Raw genomic sequence first — 21684 nt, 5'->3', positions numbered from 1 at the left:
AAGTGTGCCCACATGTGCACTGCGGGGCCCTGTGTGGACATGTCCAGAGATCACAACTTCAGCCTGTCTGCATCCATACGAGACGGCATGAGTGTGTGTGTGCAAATGTGAACGCATTTGCAGGGAGGAGGTTTGACTGTGACTGTGTTCCCTTCTGGGCCTGCTTTGGTCTGTCTGTGTCCATGTGACAGAGCCGATGAGTGTGTGTGTGTGTGTGAATGTATGAGGGCACAGAGCCCTGTATCTGCAGGTATGGATTTGTGTACAGGGAGGACGGTCATTTCTGTGATTAAGTGTCCTGCTGGATTTGCCTTAGCCTGTCTGTGTGCGTTTGTGTGCGGGTATGTAGCTGTGTGTTTATGTGGATCTGTGTGTGCACATGGAGGCCCGTGTGTCCATGCATTGTGTGTACATATGCCTATGTGTGTGTGTGTGCACGTGCTCATTGCAATGCATATTTGCCCCTGTGTGCCTGTGAGTGCATTTGTGTGCGCAGGTACTGTGTGCTTGCGAGCGTCTGCTCACTGGCATAGTGCATTCATTCTGTGTCCAGGGGCTCTTTCGTGTCTCCAGAGCTCCCGACTGTCCTCTGCCCAGATTGTCCTCTTCTTCCCTCCCTCCTTCACTCGTGAAGCCCCTGGGCCAGCCTGGTGAGTGTCACATAGGCTCCAAGAAACCTCTGAATCCCCTTAATCTATACACCAAGTTTTATGCATATTTCTGGAGAGGAGCCACGATTCATAGCAATTTTCTAAAGGGGCTTATGCCCCCACTCTCCATATTCAACCCTAACAGTTTCAAAACCACAGCTCTGGTTTTTTTGTTTGTTGGTTGGTTTTTTGTTTTGAGACAGAGTCTTGCTCTGCCGCCCAGGCTGGAGAACAGTGGCGCGATCTGGGTTCACTGCAACCTCTGCCTCCCAGGTTCAAACGATTCTCCTGCTTCAGCCTCCTAAGTAGCTGAGATTACAGGTGCACATTACGACGCCCAGCTAACTTTTGTATTTTTAGTAGAGACGGGGTTTTGCCATGTTGCCTAGGCTGGTCTTGAACTCCTGATCTTCAAGTGATCCACCTGCCTTGGCCTGCCAAAGTGCTGGGATTACAGGCGTGAGCCACTGTGCCCGACCTTTTTTTTAGTTTAAAATATTTTTTTGGCCGGGCGCGGTGGCTCACGCCTGTAATCCCAGCACTTTGGGAGGCCGAGACGGTCGGATCACGAGGTCAGGAGATCGAGACCATCCTGGCTAACACGGTGAAACTCCGTCTCTACTAAAAAAAATACAAAAAACTAGCCGGGCGAGGTGGCGGGCACCTGTAGTCCCAGCTACTCGGGAGGCTGAGGCAGGAGAATGGCGTAAACCCGGGAGGCGGAGCTTGCAGTGAGCTGAGATCCGGCCACTGCACTCTGGCCTGGGCGACAGAGCAAGACTCGGTCTCAAAAAGAAAAAAAAAAATTTTTTTTTTTATAGACATGGGGTTCTCACCATGTTGCCCAGGCTGATCTTGAACTCTTGGCCTCAAGCGATCCTCCTTGCCTCAGCCTCCAAAAGGGCTGAAATCTTCACCTACTCATGAGGAGAAACGCTTGTAGCCTGGGGTTGAGAGTGCAAGCTCTGGAGCCAGAGGCACTTGAGTTCCAACCCTGACTGTGCCTCCCATCATGGGTTCCTGGGGCAAGTCCTGGACCCCCGAGTCTCAGTCTTCCCATCTGTAAAGTGGCTGTTTTTTTTTGTTTGTTTGTTTGTTTTGAGACAGAGTCTCACTCTGTTGCCTAGGCTGGAATGCAATGGTACGATCTCAGCTTACTGCCACCACCACCTCCCAGATTCAAGCAATTCTCCTGCCTCAGCCTCCTGAGTAGCTGGGATTACAGGCGCCCACCACCACACCCGGCTAATTTTTTATATTTTTAGTAGAGACAGGGTTTCACCATATTGCCCAGGCTGGTCTCAAACTCCTAACCTCAGGTGATCCACCCATCTCGGCCTGCCAAGGTGGTGGGATTACAGGCATGAGCCACCATGTCCAGCCTAAAGTGGCTTTTTAATAGAGTATGAGAATTAACTGAGCCAACACGTAGAAGGCTCTGGGCACAGCTCCTGGCGTGCAGCAAGCATGATAAACATAGCTATGGTTTGTGTAGGAGACAGAGCAGATGGAAAGCCCTCTTTGCTCCCAGAGGTGGCAGTTTGAGAAAAGAGTGTCATCTTTTTCTCACTTTGTATGCACATATCTGTACATGTGCCCGCATGTATAAATAGTTGACTTTCTGTCTCTCTCTTAATGTAATAGAAATGCAATCACTGTATATCTATTGGTCTTTGTCTGCTTTTTTTCTCCCTGTAACCAGGGGTGATAACTGGGTCTCAGCTCAGCACGCGGAGACCTCGGGCTTTGTTACAGCATCTGGTTTCCCGTGTCTGGTGGCTCCATAGCTGTTTAGGCTGTTCCCAGTTTTGTGCCATTTCCGTTGGTGCCACAGCAGGCACCTGTCACGTCTGCATAGGATCGCTAGCCGAGGGCTCTATGGAGCTTCTCCTGCTTCATGGGCCAAACCGAACCATCCCTTCTCCCAGCCCACCTCCAAGGCTGTACTAGGTTGTTTCCTTTTCCGGCACTGATTCTGGTGTGTCACAGAAAGATGAAGGGAATTCCACAGGGCCCTAAATTGAGTTAGTTGCCTGGTCCTGGCCCAGGAGTTTCTCCTTCTAGTGGTCTGGGGTGGGGGCAGGGCTGCAGCGAGCGGGGGCCGCACTATGCTTGGCATGGGAATCTCTGTGATGGCTGGGACATTCCAGGTGCTCAGCGGCCCTCAGCCCTACACAGGGTCACGGGCCCTGTGCTTTTCGCAGGGGCTGGAGAAGGAGGAAGGTTTCAGGTGACCCTTCTCAGCCTGGGTCCCCCACCCTTCCCAGACTTTCTTCCTGCCCTCAAGCCTGGGGTCAGCAGGTTCCCAGGCCAGGGTCTTCACAGAGCCACAGACCGTGGCTCAAGGAGATGAGGAGACGGAAGCTGAGACTCTGGGATGGAGTCAGAGGCTGGGCTAGGCCATTCACGTTGCTGGGTTCAAATCTGGCTCCTCTATGCACCAGCTGTGACATGAGCAGTTGTCTTCACCTCCCCAAGCCTCAGTTTCCCCTCTGTAAAAATAGGGTGGGGGTACCTTCCTACCTTCCTCCCTCACCATTAGAAGATAGTGTGAATACCCTTAGCATACAGTAAGTGCTCAATATGTGCAGTGCACTCTGATTATTAGTTGGTGTTTGGAGAAGTCAGTCCTCTGGGCTTGGGGCATTGATTACACAACCCAGCCGTCCCACAGAGGGGACATGGGGATGAGTGAGACAGGGCCTCTCCTCTTGCATGCTGGCGGAGTGGGCAGGCACGAATTGGTGGCTTAATTCAGCATGACAGGTGTGCAGATGCTGTGGGAGCCAGGGCAGGGCACCACTGGAATTGCTCAGGTCAGGGTGGAAATGGGAAAGGATGGAAGGAATAGGCCACGTCACATCCGGGCTTTGAAGGTAGGAAGTGCCACGGGGAGAAGCAGAAGGGCACTCCAGGCAGAGGGCCCAGCACCAGCAAAGGCCTGTGGCAGGTGTGGGCACAGGAAATCCTGAGGGCTGGGGAGTTGGGTAGGCAAGGCAAGGATGTAGGCAGGTTTCCATTCTGTAACATTCCCTCTAGGGAGGGACCAAGGGGCAGATGGAGAGGCCACTCTCTGCAGTTGTCCAGGCAAGAGCCAGGCAGTGATGGTGGCCTGGATGGGTCAAAGTTGGAGAGGAGAGAAGCTGGGGAGGGAGAGCTCAGGGGAAGATGGCCCACTTCCATCTTTCCCCTGCCGTTCATTCCTCAAGACCTACCAGGAGCGCTCAGCACGGCCCCACCCCCAGGGCCATGACATCCACCCCTCAGCCACAGAGACTCCCACCAGCCATTTGGGCCCAAATGACTTTGCAAGCTCAGGGGGTCTCTCTGCCTGGGGATTCAGGGCTCTTGAAGAGAACACGGACGTCCTCACCCATCCTCCCGGAGTCCCCAGCAGGGGACCCTACATGGTACCTGAGTATCCTCTCTTTGGGTCTGTTTCAGGAACTGGTGCTCCTATGTGGTGACCCGCACCGTCTCATGCCATGTGCAGAATGGCACCTACCTTCAGCGAGTGCTGCAGAACTGCCCCTGGCCCATGAGCTGTCCGGGGAGCAGGTAAATGAGGTGGAGAAGGAGCTGATGGCATTCTAGGTGGAGGCACAGTTTGGGCAAAGGCCTGGTGGGGGGACTCCATGGGGAGTGTAGGGGAAGACTGGACCCCAGGGTGGGTGGAGCAAAGGCAGCATCAGCTGACACCATTCTCAGCCTATCCCCTGTGCTGTTGAAGGGCTTCAACGCTGGAGGGCTTCCTGGGGGAGGGATACACCATTGCTTGCATTCCTTTACTCAGTGAGTATTCACTGCTGGGCTCAGGCCAGCCCAACCTGCAGGGTCTTCCTGTCCAGCTGGTATCCAATCTCTGATCCCTGTGGCAAGGTGGTGGGGGAATGGAAGGGCTGAATCCCAAAGTGCAGGAGGAGAGAGCCTCCAAAGGGAGTTGGAGGCAGCAGAGGATCCTTGGGGTTCTGGGTTTGTTCCCATGGGTATTCAGGGCAGTGGGAGAGGTCGTGGAGGACCCTGTCTCAGCTGGGCCACCTGGGGACTCTTTCAGCTACAGAACTGTGGTGAGACCCACATACAAGGTGATGTACAAGACAGTGACTGCCCGTGAGTGGAGGTGCTGCCCTGGGCACTCGGGAATGAGCTGCGAGGAAGGTAGGACTGGCCGGCTGGCTCCCAGAGCCCCGCGACAGCAGGCCAGGTGCCTCCCTGCAGGTGCATGGAGCCGTGAACTGTTAGAGAGTCATGCACAGTACTGTGCCTGCTGGGGCTAGCTAGCTGCACAGAGCCCGGCTCAAACACAGTCAGTGCTTGTTGTCCACCACCGCCCCCCACGGTGACCGCTTGCCTCTTGGGAGACTCTCAGGACCCCCAGAAGAATTTTATACATGCTGCATAGCTCACATTTTAAGTCATGCCATCCTAAGTCTTTCCTCCACACTCGGGGAAAGCCCATCCAGACATTTCTGTGTGACACGGTAACAGACATTACAGGGAAGCAGAGAACCATTTTAGTCAGTTCATGGGTCAGAGAGGTAAGAATGGTTTTACCTATCCTGCAGATGAGGAAACTGAGCTCAGGAAGGGGAGGGGCACACACCTCTGTCTGTCTGCCAGGCTGTAGTCTCCATCTGCTCCCCAGGCTCCAGGGATGCGAGGGCTTGGCTGGGCCCCTTGTATGCGGAGCGTGTCCCAGGCTCAGGGACTTCTCTCACTCCACCTGCCTTCACTGTGTGTACCTCTGGGTGGCTCGGGGCTGAGCACCCTGCAGGGGCACAGAGGAGGCAGCCTGAGCCTCCCAGGAACCTGGCCACACTCTCCCCTGCAGAACCCTCTCCTCTCCTCCAGGCACCTGCCCCACTGCTGAGCAGCCCAGGCCCCTCCCACCCTCACTGCCTAGCTGAACCCATGAGCAGAAGATTATTGAACACCAAGAGCTGTGTTTTCAAGCATGGGTAAAGAGGATGGGCTGGCCCAGAATCATGCTGAGAACCAGGCTCAGAGACAGCTCAAGGGACAGAAGCATTCACGGCCCCCAAAGCAGCACATGAACGAGAACGTCAGTCTCAGGACATACCCCAATTCCAGAAACACAAATGTGCGAAAATGTAGTCTCTGACTCGAAGGAACATGGTGCTTCCAGAAGCCATAGCTCACAGGTGTTTCTTGGGAGATTTGCGCACTTCACCTCCCGGGGACCCTCAACAGCCCAGTTCACAGATAGGGTGACTGAGGTCCAGTGAGGTGGAGTGGAGTGCCCAGAGGCACACAGCCATGAGGATGGTGTTCAAAACTCACCACGCAGTGGGGAGAGGTCTGGCAGGTTCTGACATGGGGTAGAGGAGTACCCAGTGAAGTTGGGGAGAAACCGAGTGGCTAGAGGGTGTGCCAAGATGCCCCATGCCAAACACCCCTGCAGAGAGGCAGCCACAGGGCCGACGTGGGAAGCTGGAGCGGTGGACAGACGTTTGAAGGGGAGCCAGGAATAGCACCCTCCTGTCGCTGGTGGGAGGGAGAGGGGAAGGCAGGTGGGGCCGAGGGGCAGGAGGGCCAGCCAGGAGGGGCAGCTGCCAAGGAGATCACAGAGGAGCCGTGGAGGGGAGGGCCGAATCCCCGGGGCATGGGGGCCGCCTGGGCCCAGGCAGGGCCTCCCCAGACAAAGGCCATTCTGTCCCTGGCTCGCCTCCCAAGGGCAGACCTTCCTGGTCTCTGGGGCTTTCAAGGAGCAGGTGAGGGAGAGGACAGGTGGGGACAGCACCCATGCCCTTGAATCTAGCTGCTGGAGGCCGTGAGTCCAGGAGCTAGGCCAAGGGCTGGGGGCTCTGCTGATGCTAAGGCAGGGTCATGAGCCAGGCAATGGAGCCAGGCCAGCTCCCTCTGCAGGGCCTTCAGGTCCCAGCGTGGGTATGGGATACCTGAGGCTTCCTGGGCCGGGCCAGCTTTGCCAGCTTTGCCGCACACCAGCTGCATGGCCTTGGGCCGGGGACTTCCCGTGCGTTGTGCAAGGCATTGTGCAAGGGCCCTGGGCTTGGGGACGCTGCACTCCAGGAGGCATTCTTCTCCTGCCCACTTGGAGGGAAAGGCACCATCACTAAAAGGCACCAAGCTGCTGTGTGTGCCCGCAGCAGCCCGGGCTCCCCCACATTCAGCCTCAGTGTCCTCACCTGGGAAGTGGGCAGGATGATAAGAGTCTGCCTCCCTGGGTATTGCTGGGATGAAATGTTGGAGACTGTGGAGGAAAGGGAGGTGGGTGAGTGGATGCTTCCACTATTCCAGAAAACTCTGCTGGGGTCCTGGGAATGGGGAGCAGGGAGGCACAGGGACATTGCCAGGGGACCCTGGTCTCTGCCCTTCCCCCTACAGTTGAGTTCAGGCTGGGCTCCCCGGCTGCTTCTCGTGCTGGTGCCCACTCTTGTCACCTGCCTAGTGCTGTCTCTTGACCCTGGAGCCATAGAGGTGCATCACGAGGGCCAACAGGGCCGAGGGCAGCCTGCAGTGGGCCAAAGGAGGAGAGGGAACACCTGCCATTCCGGAATCCAGCCCTAAATCAGCTGCACTCTGCTGTGTGACTTGGGGCAAGTCCCTCCTCCTCTCTGAACTTTGGCTTTATCTGGAAGTCACCCAGCATGAAGAAGTAGCACTCATGATTGGCTCATGGTAGATGCTCCACAAGTGTCTTCCGCTCCCATCCTGCGCCCCCACCACCCACCCCATGCTGAGGATTCCATGGCCTCCTGCCTCTGAGACCCCACTTCACAGTCAAGAAACGGACCTTGAGTCTCTGTGAGGCTGGTGGGCTCTAGTGAAGGACTTCACGGCGCTGGGCCCTGGTTTTCTGCAGAATGGGGATGTTCACTTTGTGACAAATGAGGATTGTCTCATTTGATGTCCATGGCAACCTGTGGAGAAGGGGCTAGAATGGGCTCCATTTTACAGATGGAGAAACTGAGGCTCAGAGAGGTGATGGGACTGGCCTGAGGTCACTCAGCGGGTGAGAGCCAGGATCGGGACCTGTCTGAGCAAGCTTCTCTGCCCCCAGGCCTCAGGAGGTGGGGCTGGCGGAGGCTATCACCTGGCCCCCTTTCATCGGAAACAATAGGGCTTATCAGAAACAATGGGTGAGGAAGAACCAAGGCCAGAATGCACCAAGTGGGCCAGGCAGGGGTGGGCGCAATGCCAGGGCCATGTCAGGAGGGCAGGCCGAGCTCCACAATCAGCTTTTCTGGGCCTGGGCCTGACCCCCTGAGTACCTGGGCTGGTGGGCTCTGCTGACAGTGGGGCTGCTGCAGTAACCCCCATGACACCCTGACTCTTGAGGCTTCCTGCAGACAGATCAGCCCCACTGTCTGGATGATGAAAGTGAAGCTCAGAGAGGGTGTGGGTCTCACATAAGGTCACACAGGAAAGAAGGATTGTGGCCAGGTTTTTCCCCAGGGTGCCGACCTGAGTTCTGTGGCATCCCGCTGCCCCAGACCCTCCTGCAATAATCAGGACAAGAGGAAGGAAAGCTGCTCCTTGCTGGGCTCTGCAAGGTATACCTCCCCCTCCCCCCACCGCCGCAGGAGCCATCATGTCATGGTACAGAAGGCCCAGATGCAGAAACTGAGGCTCAGAGAGGGGAATGCCTTGTCCAGGGGAGCAGTCTGTGAGCTGAGGAGCCGGGCTCAAACCTGGTCAGTCTGACTGCAGCCAGGGGTCTTTCCCCTGCAGCAGTGCTGGCTGAGGATGTCCCTGGGAGCCTGTTCAGAAAGCTGGGATGCTGTGAGGCTGGCGGAAGCCAGTCTCAGCCCCAGCTCCTCCCACACAGAAAGATAGAGAGGCTAGGGCTCCCTCCCCTCCCCTCCCTACGGATCCCATGGAGCTGGACTGCCTCTGCTTCCCCCTCATAAGTCCCATTGTCCCCAGCATACATATTTTTTCCCCATCCATGGTTATTCACAGCCCTTGTCTTCCAAGAAGAGGAGCCAGAGAGGGGACACTTGCCTGAGGTTGACCACAAAATAGCCTAAGAATGGGCCAGGCACGGTGGCTCACACTTGTAATCTGAGCACTTTGGGAGGCCAAGGCAGGAGGATTGCTTGAGGCCAGGAGTTCAAGACTAGCCTGGGCAACATAGTAAGACCCTATCTAAAAAAAAAGTTTAAAAATTAGCTGGGCATGGTGGTGCACACCTGTAGTCCTGGCTACTCAGGAGGCTGAGGCAGGAGGATTGCTTGAGCCCAGGAGTTCAGGTCTGCAGTGAGCTGTGATCCTGCCACTGCACTCCAGCTTAGGTGACAGAGCAAGATCCTGCCTCTAAATATAAAATTTTAAAATAGCCTACAAACAGACTGAGGTTCTAGCCCAGGCCCTTCCTGGGCTCCTTGGTCTCTTCTACCATCCAGGGCTGGGCACTCTCCACACTCATCTCTTTCATCCTAACCAGGCTCCAGGTATGGTGCTAAGTCTGAGCTTTACTTTGCAGAATCAGAATCCAAGGGCTAACCACTGCAAATCCACCCACATCCACCACCCAGCCACCCCTACTCCTGGGAGTCCCGGCAACCCCCACCTCCTGCCAGCCCATCCTGCATGCCCAGCTGACTGTGTGGCTGCCTCCTCCACTCTCTCAGCCCCTGCCTGGATCCCCTGAACCTCACCCTCCCTCTGTTTGAACCCCCTGCCCACACCAGCTTTGTCTCTCATACATGGCCTTGGCAGTGGCTGGCAAGTCACTGCTCTGCCTGCAGCCCTCTGGGTGCTCCCACCTGGCTAGGTTGACCCCCATCCTGCCACCATTACTCTCACATCCCCAGTGCCTGGCATGGGCCACATATAAAGTGAGTGCACAGGAATTGAATAGGACCTTTGCCTGTCCTGAAGAGGCGGTCAGGCTGGACATAGAGTAAGCCTTCCCGGAGGCTCCTGATTGAGCTGGAGGGTTCTTGGAGCTCTCAGCCCCAGCTCTGACCCTAACCCCTGGCTCTGGCCACCAGAAGCAAATATTTACATTTACAAAGTAAATTCCTTGCAGGAGACCTGGACTGGGGCTGGGAAGGCTGCCTCCCTATGGCCTGTGGTTGCTAAACTGAGCAGAGCAGATCTGAGGGGTCGGTTGTGAATGAGGAAGCCCTTCCTTTGGCTTCTCTCCAGGGAGAGAAAGTCATGAAGGTGGATCCCAGGGACACCCTCAGATTTTCACACTCCTAATCCCCAGCTTTTCATATCCCTAATCCCCAATTTAGGGCAAGATTGGAATCCCAAACCCCCTCGTCCCACTGCAAGGACAGAGCGGAAGCCTCTCCTCTCTGGGCCTCAGTGTTCTATATCGTGAGGTGTCATGAGGGTCCCGAGAAGGGACACAAAGCTTCTTAGCTCAGGCCTGGCACTGGACAGAGGGAAGAAGAGCTGCTTATGGGGCCCAGGGCTAGAAACTACAGACAGCGCTGACCATGTGGAGGTCAAGATGTGGAGGTCAAGACAGGGAGTGATGAGCTTCGAGGGGGCTTTGACACTGGTAGGCGCACTGGCCTGTTTGGGAAGACTTCCTGGAGGAGGTGACATGGGTGCAGCAGCTGTAGAGATTAGGAGAGGGCATGGGGTAGGAACGTGCATGTGTGTGTGTGTATGTATGTGTATAGGGCATGTGAGGACCTCCCAGATGGTGGGAAGTGGCCCACAGTCAGGCTCCCAAAGTGGAGCTGGGGTTTGTGGTCCTGGGACCAGCCTTCAGGGCCTCCCTGGGAGGACAAGGTTGAGGCTAGGGAGGAGCCCTTCAGTAAGGACCACCAGGCTGAGATGAGGAGGGTCTCAGCTCACAGGGGCCTGTTTCAGGGCCTTTGACCAAACACCCGTGGGAGGGATATGACATTTGTTTTGTTTTGTTTTGTTTTGTTTAGAAGGAGTCTCGCTCTGTCGCCCAGGCTGGAGTGCAGTGGCGCGATCTCGGCTCACTGCAAGCTCCGCCTCCCGGGTTCACGCCATTCTCCTGCCTCAGCCTGCTGAGTAGCTGGGACTTCAGGCATCAGCCACCAGGCCCGGCTAATTTTTTGTATTTTTAGTAGAGATGGGGTTTCACTGTGTTAGCCAGGAGGGTCTCGATCTCCTGACCTCTTGATCTGCCCACCTCGGCCTCTCAAAGTGCTGGGATTACAGGCATGAACCACCGCGCCTGGCCGGGATATGACATTTTTGTCCAACGGCAGATCTCCCCACAACCTGTAGCTTCTTCCTTACTGGAATTTTGTGTGCTACAGGGTCATTTTACAACCTGCTACATCCCTTAAAATGTTTCTGTCCATTTCTCAGAATTTTGGGGGAGTTTTTGGATAACTTTTTGTGAATCTTGACTCCAAACCCAAAATTTTCTGGTCTTTTGAACAGTTTTGTTATTTCTTTAAACTCTTTTCTTTTTTTAATTTAAATTTGCAATTACTTTGAGCATTTGATGTCTGTGCTGCTGTCAGACCACATTTTTATTTGTTTTTCTCATTCTTTCTGGCCCCTGGAGAAACATCGAAAACAAACTGGTTGAAAAAGAATTTCCAACCACTAGTTTACAGATTAATAACTCAGGGACACTCTAGTATGACATTAAAACATTTATGCTGATTTTATTTTTTTTTAGATAGGGTCTCACTCTTTCAGTGTGGTACGATCACAGCTCACTGCAACCTTGACCTTCCAAGTTCAAGCCACCCTCCTGTATCAGTCTCCCAAGTAGCTGGGACTACAGGCATGCGCCACCATACCCAGCTAATTTTTAAATTTTTTGTAGAGACAGGGTTTTGCCATATTACCCAGGCTGGTCTCAAACTCCTGGGATCAAGCAATCTGCCCACTTCAGCCTCCCAGAGTGCTGGCATTACAGGTGTGAGCCCCTGCACCTGGCCCATTTATGCTGACTTTTTTTTTTTTTTTTTTTTTTTTGAGGAGTCTTACTTTGTCGCCCAGGCTGGAGTACAGTGGTGCATTTTCAGCTCACTGCAACCTCCGCTCCCGGGTTCAAGCGATTCTCCTGCCTCAACCTCCCAAGTAGCTGGGATTACAGGCACACACCACCACCCCCAACTAATTTTTGTATTTTTAATAGAGACAGGGTTCCGCCATGTTGGCCAGGCTGGTCTCGAACTCCTGACCTCAGGTCATCCACCTGCCTCGGCTTCCCAAAGTGCTGAGATTACAGGCGTGAGCCACTGTGCCCGGCCTATGTTGACGTTCAAGACAGTTGTGTCTGCCTTATATTTGGTTTGCTTGATCGAAATTTATTTTCAGTTGGTGATTCATGTATTCATCAACAAAAGTTTTATAAATGGCCGGTCATGGTGGCTCACGCCTGTAATCCCAGCACTTTGGGAGGCCGAGGCAGGTGGATCACTAGGTCAGGAGATGGAGACCATCCTGGCTAATATGGTGAAACCCCGTCTCTACTAAAAATACCAAAAATTAGCTGGGCATGGTGGCATGCTCCTGTTGTCCCAGCTACTCCGAGGGCTGAAGCAGGAGAATCGCTTGAACCTGGGAGGTGGAGGTTGTAGTGAGCCAAGATTGCACCACTGTACTCCAGCCTGGGTGACAGAGTGAGACTCCATCTTAAAACAAAAAAAAAGGTTTTATACATGAAGCCCATGAGATCCTACTGGGTGCTGGGCACTTTTGTAGGCCGAGCACAAGACAGACAAGGTCCCTGCCCTAGTGGGGCTGATGTTCCAGCCAGGAGGCCAGATGACAGGCAGTGGCCTGGGAAACTGGAACACGCTAGAAGGTAGATAATGCAATGGAAAAAAAGAAAAAAGAAAACAACAGCAGAATAGAGAGGAGATCAGAAGCGGATGGGGAGAGCAGCTGAAGCTTCATCACAGAGGAAACTCAAACATCCCCACGTTGCGAGAGATGGCCGCTTCTTTTGGTCAACTTCCCGAAAAGAGTACTAAAATGACATCACATCTCTACCTGGAAGCAGAAAGAATGAAGAGCGCTTGGTGAGGCCGTTTTTCTCAGGCACCAGCACTCCTGCTGAACATTGAGCCTCCCTGCCGGCTGCCCCCGCACCTCCACCAACCAAAAAAAAGAAATCTGGCCCTGGAATCAGGCCGACCTGTGTTCAAATCCAGGCTTGGGACCATCCCGCAGACAACCGATGTCGAGTCGCCTCTCTTCTCTGCCTCATTTCTTCCAAGTGGGGAAGTGGAGTTGAGTGTCATTTACTCATCCACCTTTATCTGAGCATGGGCAACAGAGAAGAGGTAGCACAGAGCTGCCCTGTGCCTCAATTTCCCCACCTGGAAAGTGGAGGTGGTACTAGCACCCACTCACAGTTAAGACTATGTATGTGAAGTGCTTAGAAGGTGCTAGGCCCAGGGTACATGCTAAACAAGAGTTGTCTGTTCTGATTATCACCTTCCTTGTAGGATTGAGCCAAGCTATACAAGGTCCTTCACATGGGCATGGTTCACAGTGATGTCTCCCCTCCCCAGGGAGTCCCCAGTGCCGGCCCCAGTCCTGGGCTGGCAACCCATCTTCCTCCATCCTGGGTGAGATTAGCCCCCTGTGCCTGGGCATGTCACAGGCCCTTGAGGAGGGTGTGCTGGGGATGCAGGTTCAGCACGAGTGGAGGCCCCACAGTGGGACCCAGAGCAGGGCCTGGCAGCCTCCACTGGGGGCTGGCCAGAGGGACTCGTCTGGTTTGAGTTCCCGGCGCCTCTCGCTCCCTGCATCAACCCACAGCCCTGCTCCGAGCTGCCAGGCCCATGCCTTATTTGGGTCTTGTCTCCCCCCAGACAACATTTCGTGGCCTTAAAAGGAAGGCCTGGGGGGCTGAGGGGGGCAGTTGCCAGTGCTGGCTCCATAGCCTCTCCAGCTGTGCCCCCGCCCCTGGTTTGGCCAGTCCATCCCTCCAGCTGTGGAGAAAACCAGTCCCCCAAAGCCAGACCAGCCAGGATGGCTGGGGCGGGTGCAGGGGGTGTCCTCCTTGGGAGGGGTGGCAGCAGGGGTTGGCCCTGGAACTGGCTCCCCTTGCCCTCCCAGACAGCCAGCCTCCCTCTGGTTTTCATTTAAAACCAGGGCTGGATCCACTTCAGTCTCCTCTTACCAAGCCAGGCAGTGAAAGTGTGGATGGCAACAGTCACGGCGGCCGTTTATTGAGCACCTACTGTGTGTGCCGGTTGCTGTGTGTGCACAGTGGGCCGTTTGCATTCATGGCTGACCTCAGGCCTCACCTCAGCCTGGGAAGTTTAGAGGCCTTAGAATCCCATTTTACAGATGGGAAAATAAGTCCAGAGAGGACAAGTCACACAGGACAGTAAGTGTCAGGGCTCGGACCCAGGCTTGTCTGAGCTCTAAACTCTTAGCCCATGAGGCTGGCTGGGGTTGGGGTCATTGGGAAAGTCTTCAGCCTCATCCATGGCCCCCGCCCCATTGCCAGCCCCTCTTCCCAGCCCTATCAGGTGGTCAGCCTTGCTCTAGCTCAGCCCAGTTATTGCTGTGTGACCCAGATACATTGACTCTCCTTCTCTGGGCCTCTGTGTCCTGTGCTGAGGGGAGTAGGGATCCCTGCTAGGGCTACAGTGGTGGGCCGGGGGACCTGAGGAGGCAAGGATCATACCCCAGCAGGGCTCTCACCCTCCATCCCTCAGTTGCAGGTTCCTCTGGCTCCTTGGAGCCCATGTGGTCGGGCAATACCATGCGGCGGATGGCACTTCGGCCCACAGCCTTCTCAGGTGGGTCCTGGGGTAGCTTCTTGGGGTCCCCTGGGCTGAGGGAGCTCTGGAGCGGGCTCAGGGCAGTTTAGTAACTGTCCTAAAAGCCAGCAGGTCTGGCAGTGGAGAGTCAAGGACAGTAACCATCTCCCCACCCCGCGCTCCCCAGGCTACAAAAGTTGCTTTGAGGGGCACAGAAAGGACCCCAAAGGGGCATCTGACCTTGGACCCATGACCCCTGGAATCTTGCAGACGCCAGTTCAATCCCCCTGTTTCCTCTTTTTATGTAATCAGCACTTTTCTGAATGTCAGCAGTGTGCGAGGCCCTGTGCCAGGCACTTCCCATCAGCAGCTCATTTAGACCTCACAGCTGTCCACTGCCCTCCCATTGTCCTCTTTTTAAAGAGGAGGAAGCTGAAGGTCTCTGACCTCCCTGCCCTGCCCTGCTCCAGGCCCCACAGCTGGGAGTCGGGGCAGCACCAGGACTAGACCCCAGATGTGCTAGTTAGGCACTCACCCCTCCCTGCTCTGAGCCGTGTCCTCAGGTGTGAATGGGGGTGACACTCCTGTGAGGAGGGGAGAGACTGCTGGCACAGCACTCGGCAGGGCCAGCAGCTGGGAGGCTCCGTAAATGTCCAGAGCTGCTGTGAATGACTCACGTCATTCTCGAGAGTCTCACCCAGGAGACCAGGGGGTGCTGGATGGTGGGTCGGGGGAGGCTCAGAGGATGGCACCTTTGAGGCCAGCCCAGTCCAGACTGCGCTGGGTAGGTCCGCAAAGCTGGCAAGCCCTGGCTCCAGCCCTGCCCAGGCGGGAAGCAACAGGATCTTTCCAGAGAGGACAAGTCACGCAGGACAGTGTCAAGGCTCAGACCCAGGCTTGTCTGAGCTCTAAACTCTTAGCCCATGAGCCTGGTTGGGGTCGTTGGGGAAGCCCTCAGCCTCATCCATGGCCCCCACCTCATTGCCATTTCCTTGGCTTCTGGGAAAGGGGTCATTTTGGACACAGAGGCTGCCAGGGGTCGGGTCCTTGGTTCTGCTGCAGGAGAAGCAGGCCATTCTGGAGGCTCCAACACCAAAAAGAACTCATAGGGTGAGGTCCCCCTGGATCCACCATGATCCTGTAGCCCCTCCCCAGCCTAAGGCTCCCTCATGGGTTGGAGTCATCAGATATCTGATCCTTCCCTGCATCCCACCTCCCAGAGACTGAAGGGCTCTGAGAGGGAGCCTAGGACCCTCGGCCCTGGCCCCAGCTTCCTTCCTCCCCGCAGGTTGTCTCAACTGCAGTAAAGTATCAGAGCTGACAGAGCGGCTGAAGATGCTGGAGGCCAAGGTGGGTGAGCAGCTGTCTCCTGGGTGGTTGCCCCCTGCCCCAGGCCAGTCCGGGCAACCACCATCCCACCCTCCCCTCCTCCTTCCCCACACCCCATGCTTGCACCCTCAGCGAACCCACAGGGCAGCTCTGAGCTGACTTAGCGAGCAGCATCCCCTGTCAGGCATGTCCTGGTTTCCTTTAGTGTCCCTCCCTTGGAAGCCTGCTCACAGGTTGTGCCTCAGTTTCCCCTTCTGTAAAGCGGAGGGTACACTAGCATCCACTCAGTGAAGACTGTATATGTGAAGTGCAAGTCACAGCCAGCCTGGCCTGTTCTTCCTCCAGGAGGCCTGTGAGCTCCTTCCCATGGGGCTCCATTACCATCCCAGCCAGATCAGCAGACACTGCCCAGAGATCCTGGTGGGATCTCCTGGCTGCCCCTGCCCCATCCCCTTTCTCTATCCCCCCAACCCCCATCCATAATACAATCTTCCTGGTTTCAAAAACAAAACATCTATCATGCATCTCAAATTATTTCAAGATAAAATGTTTTGTATTCTTTGTTTCATCTGGTTTTGTTTGAAACAGGATCTTCCTGTGTTTCCCAGGCTGGAGTGCAGTGGCAAGATCTCAGCTCACTGCAACCTATGCCTCCTGGGCTCAAACAATCTTCCCACCTCAGCCTCCTGAGTAGCTGGGACCATAGGTGAACAACACCACATCCAGCTAATTTTTTAATTTTTGGTAGAGATGGGGTTTCTCCAAGTTGCCCAGGCTGGTCTTGAACTTCTAAGCTCAAGCAATTCGCTGTCTTGGCCTCCCAAGGTGCTGGGATTACTGGGATTACAGGTGTAAGCCACTGCGCTGCCATAAAACTTTTTTTTTTTTTTTTTAATTAAAAGTACAGCTTGGTGCAGTGGCTCACACCTGTAATCTCCACACTTTGGGAGGCCGAGACAGGTGGATTGCTTGAGGCCAAGAGTTCGAGACCAGCCTGGCCAATATGGCATAACCCTGTCTCTTTTAAAAATACAAAAATTAGCCTGGCATGGTGGCACACGCCCATAATCCCAGCTACAAAGGAGGCTGAGGCATGAGGATCACTTGAACCTGGGAGGCGGAGGTTGTAGTGAGCCAAGATCATGCCACTGTATTCCAGCCTGGGCAACAGAACGAGACTCTGTCTCAAAAAAAAGAAAAAAAAAAATTAGGCTGTGCGCAGTGGCTCAGCCCTGTAATCTCAGCATTTGGGAGGCTGAGCCGGGTGGATCACAAGGTCAGGAGTTCAAGACCAGCCTGGCTAAGATAGTGAAGCCTTGTCTTTACTAAAAATACAAAAAATTAACCAGGGCCAGGTGAGGTGGCTCACGCCTGTAATCCCAGCACTTTGGGAGGCTGAGGGGGATGGATCACCTGAGGTCAGGAGTTCGAGACCAGCCTGACCAACATGGAGAAACCCTGTCTCTACGAAAAATACAAAAATTAGCTGGGCATGGTGGCGCATGCCTGTAATCCCAGCTACTCGGGAGACTGAGGCAGGAGAATTGCTTGAACCCAGGAGGCAGAGGTTGCAGTGAGCTTAAATCGTGCCATTGCACTCCCGCCTGGGCAACAAGAACGAAACTCTATCTCAAGAAAAAAAAAAAAAAAAAATAGCCAGTCGTGGTGGCAGGTATCTCTAATCCCAGCTACATGGGAGGCTGAGGCAGAGAATTGCTTGAACCCAGGAGGCAGAGGTTGCAGTGAGCTGAGATTGCACCACTGCACTCCACCCTGGGCTTGGTGGCTCACACCTGTAATCCCAGCACTTTGGAAGGCCAAGGCAGGAGAATTACTTGAGGCCTGGAGCCCGAGACCAGCCTGGGCAACATAGCAAGATTCCATCTCTACAAAAAATTAGCTGGGCTTAGTGGCACACAGCTGGCACACAATCCCAGCTGCTCAAGAGGCTGAGGCAGGAGGATCACCTGAGCTCAGGCGGGCAAGGCTGCAGTGAGCCGTGATAGCACCACTGCACTCTAGCCTGGACGGCAGAGCTAGACCCTGTCTCTAAAATTAAAAAAAAGAAGATGCCCCTGATTTATCCAGTGGGAAAACCAAGCTTCCAAATAGCATGTGCTGGCACCTGAGTTACAAGGCACGGGGTTCCGGGAGCAGTTCCCTGAGCTCCCTCCCAGGAGAAGCCCACATAAGAGGCAACTCAGTCCCACATCTGTGATGGGAATTCCTGGTTCAGGGTCTGCCGGAGAGTTTCAGCTTTTCTCTGGACAGGCCCCCACGATCCCCAAGCCCCTGGTCTATGGTCATCTGGCCTCTCTTTGGTCCTCAGCAGCTGAGGGGACACCTCTAGCTTCCCAGAGTCTTCCTCACTGTGGACCCAAAAGTGGACTTTGTGTACACCTCCAGGTTTCTGTTTCATGTCGACTCTTCCAAACTTCCTTCCAAATTTAGTGAAAGGCCAGGAATGGTGGCTCATGCCTGTAATCCCAACACTTTGGGAGGCCGAGATAAGCAGATCACTTCAGGTCAGAAGTTTGAGACCAGCCTGGCCAACATGGTAAAACCCCATCTCTACTAAAAATACAAAAATTAGCCAGGTATGGTGGCGCACGACTGTAATCCCAGCTACTTGGGAGGCTGAGGAAGGAGAATCACTTGAACCCGGGGGACGGAGGTTGCAGTGAGCCAAGATCGCGCCACTGCACTCTAGCCTGGGCAACAGAGCAAGACTCTCCATCTTGGAAAAAAAAAATATTAGTGAAACTCTTCCAGCCATACCCTGTGGTGCTTTAACAAATCAAGAAAAGCTTCTTATTTGTAGATAAGCATAGAAAAAAAGCGCATGGCCCAGCAAGCACCATGACAGTCACAAAGCTCAACTTCGATGGCAATGATGGTGTCAATGACTTCCATAATGCGTGTTATGAATCGTGTGCTTTGAAAAACACTGTCACTTCTAATGAAGCTCTGTGCCCCTGCGAGCCTGGGGCTCCACTCCAAGCTGGGCCCTGCTGGCTATGTGCCTCCTGCCTCCCACACCAGGTCCCTTGGCTGGCCTGTCCCTAGTGAGACCTTGCCTCATGCCTGTAATCCCAACACTTTGGGAGGCTGAGGCAAGATGATCGCTTGAGCCCAGGAGTTCAAGACCAGCCTGGGCAACATAGCGAGACCTTGTCTCTACAAATAATTTTTTTTTTTTTAATTTGCCATGTGTGGTGGTGCGTCCCTGTGGTCCCAGCTACTTGGAAGGCTGAGGCAGAAGGATCGCTTAAGCCCAGGTGGTTGAGGCTGCATGAGCTGTGATGGTACCACTGCATTCTAGCCTGGGCAACAGAGCAAAACTCTATCTCAAAAAAAAATAGGGAGGGGTCCTAGTGAGACCCTAGTACCCACCCCGTCCCTGTCTTCCTCTTCAGGTGGCCATGCTGGCTGACATAGAGCAGCCAGCGCCTCCAACACCAGCTACCCCTGAGGACCCTGCCCCACTCTGGGGCCCTCCTCCTGCCCAGGGCAGCCCCGGAGATGGAGGCCTCCCGGGTGAGTGTCAGACTCAGACTTGCCTGTGGGAATGAGCAGTGGGTTGGGAATTGGGGAAGTGGGATTCTGGTCCCCACCCTGTCACTGACTCCCAACTTAACCCTCTAGTGGGCCTCAGTCTTCCCATTTCCCGTTTCTTAGACCCGCCTAAGAGGACCGTCTCCTGGGACTCCTGAAACCTGCAGTCCCTGGAGACCAAGCAGCCCCAGCAGACCCTGCCTGGAGGTCGGGGGGAGCTGGGAGTGGGGATTCTGGATGAGCCTCCCTCCTCCAGGCCCAGCGGGGACACTGACCTCTGCCTACCCCCCTACCCCAGGGCTGCCAGGAGCCATAGAGAGTGTGAGGGTCCCGCTGCTTCCCCGAAATGGTAGGTGCTGGTAGGGGGGCTGGGGCCAGGGTGGGGGTCAAGAGCAGATCTGGAGCTGCCAGTCTGATATGCTTTACCCCCCAGACCAAGTCGGTGCTCGGGGGCTGCCCGGGCCCACCGGCCCCAAGGGAGATGCCGGCAGCCGGGGCCCAATGGGGATGAGAGGCCCACCAGGTGAGTGCCCGCAACGTTGCTCCACAGCTCCTCTGGCCACCCCCCCACCAGGTGGGCCCTTCCCTGCTCCTGACATGGCCAGGATGGCCTGGGCCCTTTCATCTGCTTGCCTCTTCACTCAATACCCCGCCAGGGAGTGCCCCGCTCACACCTGGGCTCCATGAAATCCTCTCTTACATTCACTCGACTCACATTCCCTGGGCACCTACACTTAGCAGGCTCTGAGCTGGGCACTGCGTGGGGTCAGACATGTCCCTGCCCTTCTGGAGCTTCCAGACTGCTGGGAGCAGGGCTGGGCAGAGGAGAAGCAGCAATGCTTGCCTCATGTGACCAGGGTTTCTGTGAGGGACTTTGGGGGTTTGGGAGCCCCAAGGAAGGAAGACCCAGCCTGGATGAGGTGGAGGACTAGGCGCTGTGCTCATCCCCCTGTTAGACAACCAGGGAGCCTAGGTCTGTGGACTGTGGGGCCCTCTCTCATGCCCACCACTCCAGGCTGCCTTGTCCTGTCGCTTAAGGCCACCCTAGGCCTCCCTGCCTCCTATATACCCACAAATCCCTGTGATTCCATTGCAGGTCCACAGGGCCCCCCAGGGAGCCCTGGCCGGGCTGGAGCTGTGGGCACCCCTGGAGAGAGGGGACCTCCTGGGCCACCAGGGCCTCCTGGCCCCCCTGGGCCCCCAACCCCTGTTGGGCCACCCCACGCCCGGATCTCCCAGCATGGTGAGTTCCTGCAGGTGGAGGTGGGGGTGGAGTAGCCATCAGCACAGTGCCCGCTACCATCTGCCAGGTGCCTTCTGTGTGCCAGCCCTGCTCATGGTAGGCCAGGTGTGACCCAGTCTTCCAGCAGGCGCTGTTGTCCTCCTGTGTTTACAGATGAGGAACACTGAGGACCAGAGAGGGGAGGTGGCTTGCCAGGGTCCCACAGCCCCGGCGTAGGGGAACGGCTTCAAACGGGCTGCCTCCAGAACCTGTGCTTAGAGCCACCAGGCATCAGGCCATCCCGAGCCTTGGAATCCAGTTCTCAGAGCACTGGGAAGCAAAAGACCTGGCAGCAGGAAGCGAGCTCTGAGCTCCCAAGGCCACAGGCCTGGCCCCTCCTCCAGGCCCTGATGCATGTCCTTGGCTTCTTCCCTTTGGCAGCCCAGCCTGACCTGCCCATGGACTGCCAGGGGTCAGAGTGTGGAGCGCCAGATTTCAGCCTCTTTTCCATCGTGTCTTTGGTGCACACCATTCATTCATTCTGCCATCCCAGCATTCATTCCATCTCACTATCCATACAATGGGGACAATGACAGTGCCAGCCTCCCAGAGCTGTGTAACACCCATGTACAGAAGCCTGGCACACAGTAGGTGGTGGATAAATGGTTTCTTTTATTGTCATTCCCATTTGGCAGGTGACAGTACAGGCTCTGAAAAGTGGAGAGTGTTGCTGGATGTCACCAGCTAGGTTGCAGTGGGGTTAGAACCCACATCTCCCTGCTTCCTGGTCTTGCGAGACCAACACTCTCCACACTCCTCACCCTGGGAGCAGGTGCCCAGGTGGTACCAGCCATGCTGCAGGCTGCCCCGTGGGGCAGTCCAAGCTGTCTTGGCAGAGGTGGCAGGTGAAGATTAACCACCCCACTCTACCCAGCTCTACTCACTCATCATCTTTGCTCACCCAGGAGACCCACTGCTGTCCAACACCTTCACTGAGACCAACAACCACTGGCCCCGGGGACCCACTGGGCCTCCAGGCCCTCCAGGGCCCATGGGTAAGTTGAGTCTAGGCCTGGGGTAAGGGGTGGAGTTGATAGATGGCAGAGGGAATAGGGTTTGGGGCTGTCAGGAGGGAGCTGATGGGGCACTTCCTGAGATTGTACTTTGTTCTGGCCCTTAGGACATCCTGTCTTTTTCCAGGTCCCCCTGGGCCTCCTGGCCCCACAGGTGTCCCTGGGAGTCCTGGACACATAGTGAGTAGTTCTCC

General features: G+C 55.4%; 1 protein-coding gene across 5 annotated transcripts in view; it reads left to right on the top strand.

Annotated features, from left to right (window-relative positions):
- EMID1 (EMI domain containing 1) overlaps window positions 1-21684 on the top strand; it is a 53027-nt gene that overhangs the window by 5341 nt on the left and 26002 nt on the right. For all 5 annotated transcript variants that reach the window (XM_073006838.1, XM_038007648.2, XM_007975287.3 and 2 more), the window contains exons 2-11: window positions 4095-4208; window positions 4705-4808; window positions 14267-14350; window positions 15600-15661; window positions 19057-19177; window positions 19494-19544; window positions 19629-19718; window positions 20292-20438; window positions 21383-21472; window positions 21618-21670. In XM_073006838.1, coding sequence (XP_072862939.1) covers window positions 4095-4208; window positions 4705-4808; window positions 14267-14350; window positions 15600-15661; window positions 19057-19177; window positions 19494-19544; window positions 19629-19718; window positions 20292-20438; window positions 21383-21472; window positions 21618-21670 — 916 coding nt within the window. The remainder of the gene's footprint in view (window positions 1-4094; window positions 4209-4704; window positions 4809-14266; window positions 14351-15599; window positions 15662-19056; window positions 19178-19493; window positions 19545-19628; window positions 19719-20291; window positions 20439-21382; window positions 21473-21617; window positions 21671-21684) is intronic.

The sequence above is a fragment of the Chlorocebus sabaeus genome, chromosome 19 (assembly GCF_047675955.1).
Source record: "Chlorocebus sabaeus isolate Y175 chromosome 19, mChlSab1.0.hap1, whole genome shotgun sequence".
Lineage (NCBI taxonomy): Eukaryota > Metazoa > Chordata > Mammalia > Primates > Cercopithecidae > Chlorocebus > Chlorocebus sabaeus.
This window is presented reverse-complemented; position numbering and strand designations above follow the sequence as displayed.